Source organism: Motacilla alba, chromosome 2 (assembly GCF_015832195.1).
Source record: "Motacilla alba alba isolate MOTALB_02 chromosome 2, Motacilla_alba_V1.0_pri, whole genome shotgun sequence".
In the NCBI taxonomy this organism is placed as follows: domain Eukaryota; kingdom Metazoa; phylum Chordata; class Aves; order Passeriformes; family Motacillidae; genus Motacilla; species Motacilla alba.
Genome location: NC_052017.1, coordinates 83,132,821 through 83,147,723, shown reverse-complemented (window position 1 = coordinate 83,147,723; position 14,903 = coordinate 83,132,821). Strand labels below are relative to the sequence as shown.

Genomic DNA, 14,903 nt, shown 5'->3' with positions numbered 1-14,903 from the left:
AAATGCCCAATGCAGTGTAACTAATTAATATAAAGTAAGGAAAACATTTGCTTGGAGGGAGTTTTGCATGTGATACCTGGTCATTGTACAGAAGCATTTTTAATTAATCATCAAGCTCTGTTGCTTTGTTCAACTGAAAAAAAAAATCTTTTGTCTTTTATTAATTCCCTGAGTTTGTTTTTCTGTACTAACAATTTTTTTGTCTCCCCAGAGATGAGTTCCTTTGAGAGTCAATGGGTCTGTCAGTCTAGGCTGAAAACTTCAGTGTCTTCCTTAAGAAAATTAAACCATTTACAGGCACTGTATATTGTTAAAGGCCTTCCTGTCCTAATGGGTACATCTTTCTTGGCATCTCTGGGTAGTCCTTTGTGTGCTCTTCACCTTGGGGCGTAACAGTTATCACACAAAGAATTACAATATTTTTCACATGCCCATGTACTTGTGAAAAGCATGTTTTCATGCTGCTTTTTCGTGCTTATCCATTGACTGCCTTTAAATCTTTGTACACAATCCAAGTCTTTGATCATGTATTATGTTCCCTGTGGGCTTGCTCTGCACACCCATGTAGAGCCGGTAAAAGCTGCAAAGCTCTGCACGTTATGACATCTCATGGATGCACTTCCTTTGAAGACTAGGAGGGTGTCTCCTAACCATGGGATAGAGAAATGTCTCCATTAGCTACTAATCTGACAGAAGGTCTCTTTCCAGGACCTTATGTTTACTAAAAGTACTCTGCAGGTTGCAGTTACATTAATGTGGATGTGTGTGCTGTTGATTACAAGCTAAATCTAAAGCACTATTTCTCAAATCTGTGCTGAGGAAATACAAATTGTCAAGTTTTATTGGAGCTATCAATGGAAATTAAAGAGATCATACTAACAGAAAACCTGAATCTTATTGAGGATTAACCCTAAGACATCTTTACCAGCTTATGCACAGAAATCATATCATACTTTAAAATCTTCTTTTTGTTCTAGATACCATCAGCTTTCCTATGATGTTTTCTTTATTAAAAATCCATTGTGGCCTTCTTTGCATTAATATTTCTGCTTCATTTGAGTTTCTATCACTGTTATTTTGCAATGCTTTCCTGATCTACCTTGCTGATCAAATACCCTTTAATCAATGCAGCCCTGATGTAATCAGTGTGATCATTTGCTCTTAAACAAACACAGTATCTCAGCCAAAAGGATTTGATTAAGCTTATACATAGAAACATAACATGAGTTTTTATTGTCCTCAATTTACTGAGAGCAAGAGCTTAGTGGGTACTTATTTTAGACTTAAAGCATCAGTGTTGGAGAGGGACAAGTTCTAGCTCTGTAATTATGCTTTGTCCTACCTAGATAAAGATAAGCATGTAGATTTAAACAAGAGAAGTGTGTATAGATGTACCCATGAGAGACAGCAGCACAGGTAGGACAGATGCTAATTACATTGCCTAATGCCATTCTGAGAGGTGCTTAGATGCCGTAGTGATTGAGCAGTGAAGAACAATGTTTTGCAACGATGTGTTTTATTGCCTGAGAATGCCTCAAGCAGTGCAAATAAGATTTGGGCGGTAGATTCAAAGAACAACAAAATCTTCTACAATCTTCCTAACTCTAACCTCAATAAATGTGTTTTCTCATAGAATGAGGTGGGGAGGAGGATAAACTGCTGATACCAGGGGTTGTTAGAAGACATGTTTTTTTCTGAAATCACTCTCAAAACCACTTTCTCTGATAACAGTTGTGGGTGGGTGACTGTCAACAGCAGTATATGTTCCATGAGAAATAATTCCCATTTAGAAGTTAAAATTCTGTGATCACATTGAGTTTATATTCTCACTCCTTATGATCTGCCACTGTCTGTGAAGGACCCTCCTTCCTTCCTTCTTTCCTTCCTTTCGCCACTTCCTTCCTTCCACCACTTCCTTTCTTCCGCCACTTCCTTCCTCCCCTTCCCTCTCCTTCCCTCCCTCCCCTTCCTTCCCTCCTTCCTTCCCTCCCTCCCAACACACAGTAATCACTGTTCATTTAGTTTTCCAAATTTATGTGAAATGTAAGTAATTCATTAGTATGGCCTTTAGTAAGATACTCAAGCTTTTCTGTATTAAATTCCATTTAATACATTTAAGAACCTCTTCCGCAAACAAGGGTACAGAAGTTCCTCACAGTTTTTTCTTTTAAATCTTTTTATCCTAATTACATGACCTTTTCTCTAACATTTGGTCTGGTAGAACCTTAGCTGCATGTTGTGTGCACGTTTAAATTGATGTGTTTATGGGATCCTTTCTCCTTCCTTATCATACTAATTAGGTTGTTCACAGCCTGATTCTAAGATTGACTGTACTCTGGGAATGCAGAGATGGAGATTATTGCATGGTGTTTGGTTATGTCACATTGCTTGTGAAGTTTCAAGTGTGTGAGTTGATGGTAAGCTCTGTGCTACTTATCTGAGGTGAAGAATGCATGTAGTGAAAGACTGCTGCACCTAGACAAGCAACTGAAACATGCTGCCTCGGAATGTCAGCCAGCTCATTAGAGTAAATTCAGTGTTCCTGTGAAACTCCACATTAGCCCTTTATTTGGCTTGTTATGAACTATCGTTAAGATAGTAAGAAATTAAAAGCTTTATGGAAAAGAATATACAATATACTCTGCCTTCCTGTAGAGTGAGATCCTGAAGATAAGGTTTTCACTCTGGCACTGGATAAAGTACTAGTGAACTCAGGGCTCACACTGAATAAGGACTTGACAACTGATGGATTTGTAAATTTCAGAAAGTGCTATTTCTTTGAAGAAATGAAATAATGATTTGAACCTGTTGTTGTTTTTAACTGTAGATCAAAATAATTGAACATCCCTTAATTAGAAAGTCTTTAAGGGTGAAGGAGTGGGTACACTATTTTATCTTCTGTAGATGACATGAGTACTAGTGGTTGATGAATAAAACCAGGTTAATTTTAAGATACTACAAGAACAGAAAAGAACCTTGTCTATATTTTTAATTTTTAATTTTTTTCATTATATGACTGATATATGAACAGGTGATACAATCTGATTGACAAAGTCAATGACAGTTTCACAAACAGTTCAGTTGTATTTCTTCAGTCACTTCAGACATATATCTAGTCTTTCACAGGGCTAGATTCTATGAGCTGGGTTTTGCTAGCTTGAAGCAAAAATGGGTAGAAACACAGAGAAAACTTCACTCTTTTACACATGGCTCTCCATCAACTGAGAACTGAGGGCTGCTGTGCAGGGAGTTTTGCTGGCTTGTCATGGCACACTGCTTCATAAGGCATGTGTCAAGTGACCCAGCCTTTTCTTTCTCAGAGGTGGTCTTTAAAGCAAGTATGCCTGCAGATGTGGCTTAGGAGGCTTTTATTGCCATCACTACTCTTACTCATTCAGGCAATCTGAGGCTAAAGAATAAAGTTGAATCTCCAATATCATCTCTCTTGCTCCTTCTGGAGAATTAAAATTCAGGCCAAGTAGAGCAGAATTCACAGACATACTGCGTATCAGTAAACATTGTGTTGCTAGGGTTGAGTTAACCCAGGCAGTTAGAATTGGAATTACAAATGTTAACATATGTGCCCATGCACCTACACCTCCTTTGGGCATCTGATTCTTAAATGTTACTGAGCATGCTAGCCATTCTGCTGACTGACCTACACAATACTTATAATTTTATCCTTTTACTCTTTTCCCCTGACAGTTTACTGTTGTGCATCATTCCCTTCATACTCCAAGCGTGTCTGACAGATCTTGCCTCTTCCTATGACCTTCATACTTCTGAACCTCCTGTTGCCTCTGCTACCCTGATTCTTCTGTTGCCTTCCTTCCTTCTCTGCTGGAAAAAACAAAACAAAAAAAAAAAAAAAAAAAAAAAAAAAACCCACCCTTTTTTGACTGAGATTTTGGCTTCTTTTCTTTTTAAACTCGCACATTCTCTTTAATTACTATTGATTATTTTTGGCTGTGGTTCATACTCATTTGTGAGATCTATGCTCCAGAATTGAATGGTGTGTTATATAAATCTATATATCAGCCTCAGAAAGATTATCTGTCATTCTTTTTCAAAAGATTCTCTTTATTTTGAGCCATGGTTTGCTTTGATTTGGTGTTGCAGTAGAGTGTGTGCTTGGGATAGGGTGTCCAGGGTGTCTTACTTTCCATATTGTTTAAAATTTTAATGAAAATTTTCTAAGAACTTTTTTTTTGTTTTTTTATTTCTGTTACTCTAGGTATAAAGTTTTTGTATTCCCTATTTGCTCTATTTTTCTTTTATTGCATCTATTTTGTTCCTTTGGAACAAAACTAGTACAGGGCATGGCCTAGTCAAGTTGAAGTGCAGGATTCTTTCTGTATCTTGGCTATCAATCAAGCTGTCAAGACAAAAGAAACAGGAAGATCTGTTGCATCTATAAGGGGCTTAAAAGGAATACCAACAACCAATACCAAATGCACTGATTCATATTCTTTACTTATGCTTTCATCCTGATGCTTAATATGAGTTATTTTATCTTGATGCTGGAGACTTGCTGTGGAAATCGAGGTGTGTGTTCTATTTCTGTAACAAAAGATGCAAACACTGTTTGCTCAAGATACATCTCGTTCTACAAGTCTCCTTTTTGTACTTGTACAAGGAATAGTCAGTGAGTTCTAATTAAAATATCTTCTATAGGTTTGTACTTAGCAAAAACTTCTTTGTGCTAAAGGAAGTTCCTCATGAGAACGGCCCATAAGATGTATTTTTAATAATCCTGTGCTACAAACATAGGCTTTATGAGTTGTAATGTAATGGTGCACACACCCAGAACTATTCTGACCTCACATGTACTGTGCTTTAAGACATTCATGTTATTTAAATGAGCGACTTGCAATACATAACTCTAATTTAAATGATGAAAAATTATTGTTTTACCCTCAAGCAAATAATCATGTTAATCTTGACTCCTTTCCAGGTAGGCAAAATGGAGAATAAGAAAGCAAAGCATTCCTACAGATAATATGAAATATGACTAAAATGGCATTTGACAGTTTTTAATACAAATATGACATGTAGTTAGTAAGCTTTAAATGATTCTTTAGAAAGTATACCTAGTACCCTAAGGGTCTTCTAATAAAAGTGGAGTGGATTTGAACTCTCTGAACTGCCAGTTACTTTGTAATACCTTCTTAAGACAGGACAATGGTTTAATTGTAAGTCTTCTCTCAAAAAAAAAAAAAAAAAGCAAAAAGCAAGTAGGTGTTCACAATGTGAAGATTAAGAACCTAATTTATCCATTCTCATTGCTCTATTTGCATCCTATTTGTAACTCCACAGTTACATGTCCCATGGAGTTCAAACTAGTATAAAAAATAATGAAGTGGTGAAACAAAGTGTTTTATATTGAGTACAAAGTACTGTGTATTGTCAAAGCACTTCTTTCCATTTACACCATTTTCTCTGAAAGGTGGCAAATTTTTCAACAAAATCTTTAATGATAAAATCTCCTTACTTTGAAAGGATACAGCTATGGCCTCTCTCTACACAGCTGGCATGTTTCCTAAAAATAGCAGTCTTCTTTCAGGTAGCCTCCTCAAGCTCTTAAAAGCTATAGGTGAAATCTCAAAAAGTTCATAATTTACACCTAATTCACTTTTTCTTTTACTAAAATGCTGAATTTACCTCTAAAATATATTTAGGGGAATTAACAGTTTTTGTGAAATTCCTAGGTTAAATGTTTTAGAGACCAGCTTAAGCTAGCGAGCTCTGCCTTTCAGGATTTAAAAAGGATCATTGCTTATGTTCACTCATATTTGTTTATTGTGATTTCATAAGTTACGGATGCATATATATACATAATCAACAGAACTTACAAAAAAATATAAAAGAAAGATTTCTGTGTCTTTACAAGAAATCATCCTAGTTACAAGAAATTATACTGTGACTTTAGCATAGTTTGAAATCCCCCAGTACTGTGCATGGTGTCAGAAAAAACTTTCAGTGACACTCAAGGAATCCAAATCTGTTGAGGGGAATTGAACAGATACTCTGTCTCAGAACTGTGAATGCACAATAGCATGTGTGCACGGAGGGGTTTAAGCAAAGCATGATTGCAGGACCGGGAACTCTCTGGAAGTTTGATTCATGAGCACCAGGTCAGCCTTGAGGGGAATTCCTGTTTGTTCCAAGCTTCAGATCAGGATTTGTAAGAGATCATCAACTTGGCTTCTGAAAGAGAATGTTTTTTTCTGTCATTTTCAGTAACAGGAAGGAGTATCAATTTAGATCTCTTTGATGGAGTCTTAGGTCAGCCATGATATGAAAGGACATTGGCTTGGTTTTACTCCTTTTATTTTAACCTTGGAGACATTGGAAGTGTAGTGAGAATGACATGGAAAAGTTAATAACAAATTCACCATTATAACAAATTTTTCACCAAAATGCTATTACCAGAGTTATTAAGAAACACATTTCATATACTCAAGGTTTATCTGCACTACCAAACAGCCTTGTTCAAATGTTGTCCTTCAAATAAGCAGTCCAAAGGAAATGAGCCCTTTCTGGAGAATGAATAAATGCCTTAGATAACTTATATATCAAAACAAATTCCTGCCTTACAACTCTAATGTCAGTGACATTCAGTGCTCTTAGGGAATTAGGACAGATTTTTAATTTATGATTAAACCTATTCTGATGAATGTTCTCAACCCATACGAAACCCAGTGAATTAGAAACAGATTAGGTAAGTTTCGTGGTGCACGAGATTTTATTGAAATCTTTTTGTACGTTGGCCACCAGAGGGAGCCGGTGTTGTCCCAGATTCACAGTAGGAGAGCAAGAAAAAATAACTAGAAGTTATTCACTGTAAGTGAATTTCATCCTGATACAGTTCAACCTGAAGACTCCAAACTTACACAAAGTTTTTTAGTTTTTGGAGTAGTTGTTGTTTTGGGTTTTTTTTTTTTTCTGTGACTAAAAGGTTTTTTAAAAAATTGTTTCTAGATTATTTTAAAATCAGTTTCCTCACAAATAAGAAAATGAAGATAAAATTATATTTTCAGGTGATGCCACTGTGACAACATCTTCCAGATGCAAGCTCAAATTTTTGTTTTAAGCTTTCTCAAAGTATGGTGCATAGATACTGCCTCCATATCTATAGCAGCTGGGTCCAAAGTGTGGTAATTATTGCATATGGTTGGTATATATGCTTAAAACATACGTAAGTGCATAGGAGTAGGTCAGGTTTAGTACCAGTACAGATACACTGTGTTCTGCTAGGTGGGTCTTATCAGCTTGAGTCTTAGAATTTTAAAATCATGACCAGATCAGTTTAGTATCCATCTTCCTTCACAGAAAAATTACTTCATTACCAGCAGAGACTAAAACCTCTGCTTTTCAAAACATCCTTAAATATCTTTTCTACATGTAATACTTTCGGGTTTTTTCCTTACAGTTGGAATCTTTGAGGATCAAAATGAATGTTGTCTTTCTCACTGAGCAGAAGAATTTTTTTTTCCTTTTCTAGTGACAAGGCTGTAGAATATTACTAAACTTTGAACTCATTCCATTTTTATCTTCAGAAAATGTGCAACTGGTGCAGCACTGAAAATTATTCTGGGCAGGTAAAATGTGGAGAAAAATATTCTAAATATATGAATGGAAAAAGGAAATATTTCTCTTCTTGTTGTTTTTGAACTGGAATTATTTAAAGCTGTCTATGGTATCTAGAGTGCTCCAGTAAGTGTCAAGAAAGAATGATTGGCAGAGAAATCATCCAGTTCCAATTGTACAATGAGTTGCAAAGATTTATGATGCATTTGTTTATTAAGCACATGGCGATCCAATCTATCATATGCCCATCATCTCTCCCTTTGTTCTGCTTTTTTAAAGTAAACTCTGTGGTCATGATTCTCAAACCCTCATCATTTATGTGTACAGCCAGTTTAAGCCCTCCTTATTGTTCTGTCGCAGTATAAAAGTGCCTCTTTTGGACAGTTGGGCTGTGTGTATGTATGACAGCAGTTCTGTCTTTGAGCTTGGCTTCCAGTCACTACCATGACTCTCAATATATATTTAGTACATGCAGTAGGCATCATTTAGCGTTCCATACAAAAATACATGTTATTTTAGAAGACAGAATGGAACTTATTCCATCCCTCGAAAATTACAGCCATGTTGTTTTCTGATGTCATTGTAAAACTATGGACTCCCCCCTCAAGGACAGTGAAACAAAATTGCTGTCTCTGTTTACACTTCTTATTCATAAGCTTCTGCTATAGCAGCTCTGTAGCTACACAAGTCTACTGTTAAAATTCATAAGAAGTTGACAAAACAGAAAGTGACATAATTAATTCTTTGTTTATCCAGAAGAGCTTACAGGTAATAAATGCTGGTTTTGCTGAGGTGGCTAAGAGGAAAGGTGATCTTGTATATTTCCCTGCAAGAATGCCCTGCTTTATTTCTTTTTTATTACCTATACTTGTGAAGTGCTCTGTTACCATTTTGTACTGGTAAATAACTGTTTCAAGTCCAAAGAAAGAATGAATGACACTAGAAGCTGGGAACATGCTGAACAGGTATCAACTACTGAGTCCTTTATATTCCTTGAATGTACCTTGAACATGACAGATTATTTTTTCTGTTAACTTCTAATTAGAAAATAGTAAAGTTGGGTCACCAGATCTGCTTCATTTTCTTATGCCTTGAGAAAGTTCTAAGGAAGGAGACTGAGTCCTGGTTACAAACACACACTGGTTGGAAAGTGAGGGTAATTTCATATTCCCTTACATTCTCCTACACTGTTCTGCCTGCCTGTATTGGAAATAAGAGTTGTGGTTTTGCAGACTTAGAGCCAGAAGTCAGTCTGAGTGTAAGGAAGCACAATCACTTTGAATAATCAAAGAAAATATTTCTGGTTACATTAGTATGGGACTGGACCCCAGTGAATCAAATAGTCTTTCTAGACACATTTCCTGATATTTAGATTTTTAGCTGGCTACTTACCTATTTCATGTAGTGTGGAATAAACCTGAGCTTCCCTTCTCCCATCCTAAATGTCAAGACATTTCTTCTCTTAATTCCCTTGCAGACTGGCTTTGCAATCCAAGTGGTCTGTGGATAAACTGTGAACATTTCTTCCAAGAGAAACCAAATGCCCTGTTGTTCTCTACCTTCATCAAAAGAGCAATTTTAACTACAGGAGCTGTACCTTTAATAACTAAATGGCATCTTAGGCATACTCTGCTGCCCTTGAATGGTGGAATGTGAGGAAGTTGTCACAGCCAGACACACAGAACAACTTACACTTCATCAGTAACAAGTGGGGCTAAACATCTGTGTTCAACCAAATATGTGCATGTGGTGCAAATGTGTGTGTGAGAACTTTCATCCTGGGTGTGAATTTGAAGTTATGCCTGGTTTACACATAAGGCATGGGCCAAATAAAACTGGAAGGTTGGTGCTTTAAGTGGTGTATATAGTGCAAGATCCTACTGATTCAAATGCAGGCAATGCTCATAGACCTGCAGTAATCAAACTGTTGAAAATTTTTCTCTTTTCCAGGTAGGTGATGATTCTAATACCAAAGTGTTTTTCTATCCTTAGACATGCTCAGCTTTTCCTGTTACCATTTCTAAGTCAGAAAACACTGATTAAAATGCCTGCCTACTTTCTTCTAAGAAATTGAGAATTCTGGCCGTGCACATTCACTTCTGGGTTTTCGGGCATGAGGGAGCAAAGGCTGAGAGCAGAGACAGCTTCTCCTTTGCCAGCTGCTTTTGTGGATTCCATAATTGTGGTTCCTGGCATGGATAAAATAATTACTTTCTAACCTACTACCAAGCAAAGGCTGGGTGTAATGGAGGACAAAGACATGAAACAAAAGAAGATGGAGGAAAGACCGAGAAAGGAGGACTATGATGGACAAATACAATTTTTTCTTCTAAGACTATAGTGATTAAAAGGTGAAAATAAAGTTGCTAAATATATGGTGCCCTCTCATAAACAGTAGAAGATTGATAGGGGATTATCTGGTTACTTGTTAGAGTAAACAAAAAACCCTAATTTTTCTACTTTTCAAGCATCTGATAAAAAAATCATTATTGTTTTTTGATTTTTAAAACATATATGTAAGCATTTTTCTCTTCCATTTTTTTTCTCAATTTTTTCTTTTGACAAGAAGATAAAAACTAAAAGGAAGATATTTTTACAGTTTGTAAAAACATAAAGCTTAATGATGAAATAGTTTCAACATTTTTTTCAAAACTATGTGGAAACATGCAAGTGATCTATTTTTAAGGTGTATCTGTGGATGAAACAGTCAAGATTTAAATGAATATACTTCTTAAAACATAAGTTAGTATGACAAATTATATAAGAATTATCAAGACAGTAAGAAAAAATAATTATGGGCTTTCAGTTCAAGGTAAGAGCCTTGTTTACTTAACTTTTACTTGTAAGAGATGAAGCATTTTGGAAGTCAAACAAACTCTTACAGACTTGTTCTCCAGAAAGCCTCATAGTGGACTGCCAAGGACTGCAGAAGGGCCACCCTTTGGAACCTCCTGGTGTTGTTGGAAGAAGATGACACTTTGGGGACTACTGCATGAATGCATTGATATCTTGGTTTTGTTCTGAAACCCTTTTTGGGCGCTCCCAGTCTCAGACATGCTAAATCAATGCTTAGGAGTGACAAACTTATTTTTATGTCACTGTTCTCCCCAAAAATAAGAAACATCTTTTTTCACTTTTTTTTTCCTTTCTTTTTTTTTTTTCCCAGAAGAGATCCTGTTCCAGTTAAATATAATGCATGTGAATGTTTTATTGATTACTTATGGTTTAAAACTGTATTTTTTTTAATTTCTAAAACCCTTCTCTGCTTGCCTTCAGAGAATTAAAACGATATGCTGATTAACTGACCAGTCAGTTAAAGAAACTCAGAGGTTTAAGTGTCCAAGTTTTCCAAGTGAAAACATTTAGGTTAAAAAAAAAAAAAAAAAGAAGAAAGTCATGCATATGCTGTAATTTGCTTGTTTGCTCCACTCCCTTGTGGACATGCCCAGCTTCCTCTGTACCTGGCAGCTTTCCTGTTCTGTATTCATCATGCTAATCAATGGGATTCAGATGTTCCTGAAATAAAATCATTTGTCTTCAGTCTGCTCTTACAAAGGCCACAGACTGTACTGGAAAGTCTTTTCTACACTTTCAGAGTACATTAAATACATGCTACTGTTCATAATACAAGGCTTTGGCAAAGTATCGATTGCTTTCTTTTACACAAAAAAATCCTTGCACAGGGAAACTCCTTGTGGTTTTTTCCACAGACTTAAATTAGTGCCTGTGAGAAAATTAGCAGGCTGATAGTAATTGAGACAGAAGTCTTTAAATTTTCATGCTGTAATGAGAAGAGTAATAACAAACCACCAGCTTGATTCTGTGCTGGTTTGATAGGAGCTGCTCTAAGGTGAGTGGAAAGTTTTATAATACCATGCTGAAATTATGACCAACCAGGAGAATTAAGGTAATGTTGGAGCATTACTGTACAAACTGTACTGTACAAAGTGCAACAGTGGCCAGTCACACCTGCTAAAAAATTTATCAAACACACTTTTTGGGTAATGGCTTAAGGAAAAAAAAATTACCTGGTTCTTTGGAGTTTAAAAGAGAAGGTGCTTTTTTTTTTTTTTTAATCGTCTTTGATTTTTTAGTTAGGGATAAGAACAGGAAAGAGAGAGGATAATAATTAATAAAAATGGGAAAAATAGATGAAGATTAAAATCCCGGGACCTTGAGGTTCTTCATTTTTAAAACTAAAAAAAATTTGAGACTTTCTCCTTTCTTTTTTTCTTCTCTGTTTTCTTATTTTCTTCCTCCAGACCACATCAAGTAAGCATTTCTTTTGAACTTCTGTATTAATGACTGAGTTCTCTGATATCTAAGCCCCATCACACTTGGGGTTGAAGTTTTGCTATTTGTCATAGCATCCTTCTCTCAGTATCCCTGGTAGATAATAGGAAATAAGCTTTTACGTGTAGATGAAGAAAGTTTCTGTGTTCTGTCCTTCTACCTCTTTATTAAACTTTTGTACCTGAACTTCAGGCTCTTATCCTTCCTGACTCATTCACCAGAAGCTGGTAGCCAGTTTAAAAGTTACTGGAGGGTTTCACAGACAAGCTTAAAACCTACAATTGGGTGATCTTCTCAGCCTAATTTGAGGAGGAACTGATGCTGAAAAGAAAGAAATTCAAAGGCATTTCCAAATTTCCCCCTTTTATGCTGATCCTATTTAAGTCCATTGACTCAGGTGAGAAATTTCCCAAACTAGCTTGCTTATTTTGAGCATATGATCATAGCAAACCTTCAAATTCTGGAAATGGCCCTGCTCCAGCAAAGCACTTAAGCATGCTTAATCAGGTACCCCATTATACAGCATGCACATTATTATTGAATGAACTGTGTAAATGAAAGCCTTAAAATTCTTCACATGAATAAAAATGCAGACAAATTTTCCCTGTGGGGATTCATCCCATGCAGGAGATATCTGCAGCTTTGCATTTTAATCAGTGAACGGTCTGATCCTGCTGCTGTTGAAGTCAGGGGCAGAACCTAACTGCTGCAGTGGAAGCAAGATCTGATACTAACAGCACATAATATGAAAGGGGAAAATTTTTTCCAAGTGGGTGTTCAGATGATGACCCATTTTTTGCATCGGGCTATTGTTCACCAGACATGACACTGCCATTAACGTTTTACTATCCACAAATCAGTACAAAGCGTAACATCCAGTTACTGTTCTTGCATGTTTGCATTTCTTCAAGTTAATAGGGAAAGAGAGCCCCAGGGCAAAGCATGATTGATGAGATAATTGACTTCACACAAGGACTGTGGAAGAGCAGGCCAAATTCAGCTCTGACATAAGTATTTCTATCTGTACTTATGTCTGAATAATCTGATGTAGTCCATCTGCTGCCAAAGAGGAGTGGTGGCATGACAGCAGTGCTCTTCTGTGAGCACTTTTTTCTCTACTTGTCCAGTATTTCCCTTCTTACTAGGCTCCCAGGGAGAGCTTCAGTGTGCACTGCTGGAAAAGATAACTTCATGGATAGTGTGTGGATGTCATAGTATCAAAAACCATAGAGTGTTTTGGATTGGAAGGGACCTTAAAAATCATCTATAGTCTAACACCCCTGCATGGAGAGGGATACATTCCATTAGACCAGGTTGCTCAAAGCCTCATCCAACCTGACATTGAATGCTTCCAGGGATGGGGCATCCATAACTTCCCTGGACAACCTGTTGCAATGTCAAAAAGAAGAATTTCTTCTCAATGTCTCATCTAAACCCACCCTCTTCGAGTTTAAAGTCATTCCCCGTTTTCCTATCACTACATGCCCTTGTGAAAAATCCCTCTCCAGCTCTCTTGGAAGACCCCTCTTCAAGGATCTGAAACATGCTATGAGATTTCCCTAGAGCCTTCTCTGCTCCAGGCTGAACAAATACAGCTCTTTCAGCCTGTCTCCACTGGAGATATGCTCCAGCCCTCTGATCATCTTCATGGCCCTCCTCTGGACTCATGATACCCTCCCTGCGTTTGATTCTTGTCCTTTGCTGAGATTGCTTGACTACGTCTGGGTCACTGAAAAAGAATTCTGTCTCTTGCTATAATTCCATAGAACCAATTGCCCTGGTAGTCCTCTGTTTCCTGCTAGTTTAGATCCAGGGGTGCCTGGCAGTGTTTTAGGTGGAGAGTGTGACTGGCATGCAATGTCCTGGCCTCATTGCTCTTGGTTTGCCCTCATCCCAGCACAGGAGTCTTGTCTTCAAAGGCCCTAGGAAACATCCTTTGAAAATGGTACAATGCCCTTGCAGAGGGTATCACGCAAGAGGGTATCACATATTCAGGGAGATGCTATGTGTACTCCAACCCTTGGTTTTCTTCCCTGCAAGAATAATTTTTTCTTTGCTGGGCAGTTTCAGAAGGCAGACTGTTTTAGTGACAAGGAGTGTTCACGTACTCAAAGTAGTGTCTCACTAGGTTTATGCTTTCACTGACATAATTGGATGTCTTACAGCTCTGAGAATATGATAGCAGAGTAATCCAGTGTGTATGTGCAGTAAAATGTGTTATAAGTCAGAAAAGAAACATGGTCTTCTAGGTTAAAATATTTCTGGAAATATAATTGCTGAAGTAAACCACCAGCCCAAGTTTATTGAACAGCCTCTTGGAGGCAGAAGCACGTTTTCCACTGATCAGGAGGTCTAAGAGGAGTCAGTTAATGTACATCGAAAGTGGTCAGAGTTGAGTTTTGTGTCTTTATACTATGGAGGCGTATGAAAATGTTTTCATATCTAAATTTGGAGCTAGCTGTTGAAAATCTGTGTAGGTATTTACATTGTTGGTGGTTTGGCTGAAGTATGTTTTGGCCAATTAAATGAAGTCATTTTATGCCATTTTAATTGTAAGTTAGGTGGTTTGTTCACAAAATTTTCTCAGGGCTCTGTCTGACTTCAGAGTATGCTAAGGTACTATCCTATAAAAAGAGAAAGAGATGTAAGACAAAATGATGGATGCGCTGATAGGGGAACTGGAGGGTTCTGCAAGAGTGATGAAATAACATTTTGTTAATCATCACTCCAGCCTGTAGTTCACTATTAGCTTTTAGTATTAAGCAAAACCAGTATTTGTTGCCATTACTGCCAGCAAATCTGCGTTGATAGGAAAATTTTTTCTCTGTTGTGCAGCAGTTCGCAGTAGCAGTGCTTCTGTGCCCAAGACAAGTATACTTTGTCCCCAAAATTAGAAGGCAGCTGTTCAAAATTTTTAATTTATATGTGTGTAATACCTAATGGTTTCAGGAATCAGATTGACCTGATTCTCTTTCACCCTTCCTAACTTTTTAATCACTTTTAATTAAGAAATAAATACA

The 14,903-nt window shown here is 37.0% G+C and overlaps 1 protein-coding gene across 10 annotated transcripts in view; it reads left to right on the top strand.

The window, feature by feature from the left end:
• Positions 1-14,903, top strand: part of COBL (cordon-bleu WH2 repeat protein) — a 203,364-nt gene that overhangs the window by 154,202 nt on the left and 34,259 nt on the right. Inside the window, exon 8 of one of the 10 annotated variants that reach the window (XM_038129023.1) lies at positions 3,706-4,043. The exons of the other annotated variants lie outside the window; for them this stretch is intronic. Coding sequence (XP_037984951.1) covers positions 3,706-3,749 — 44 coding nt within the window. The 3' untranslated portion in view covers positions 3,750-4,043. Of the gene's footprint in view, positions 1-3,705; positions 4,044-14,903 lie in introns of those variants that run through there. 10 annotated transcript variants of the gene reach the window in all.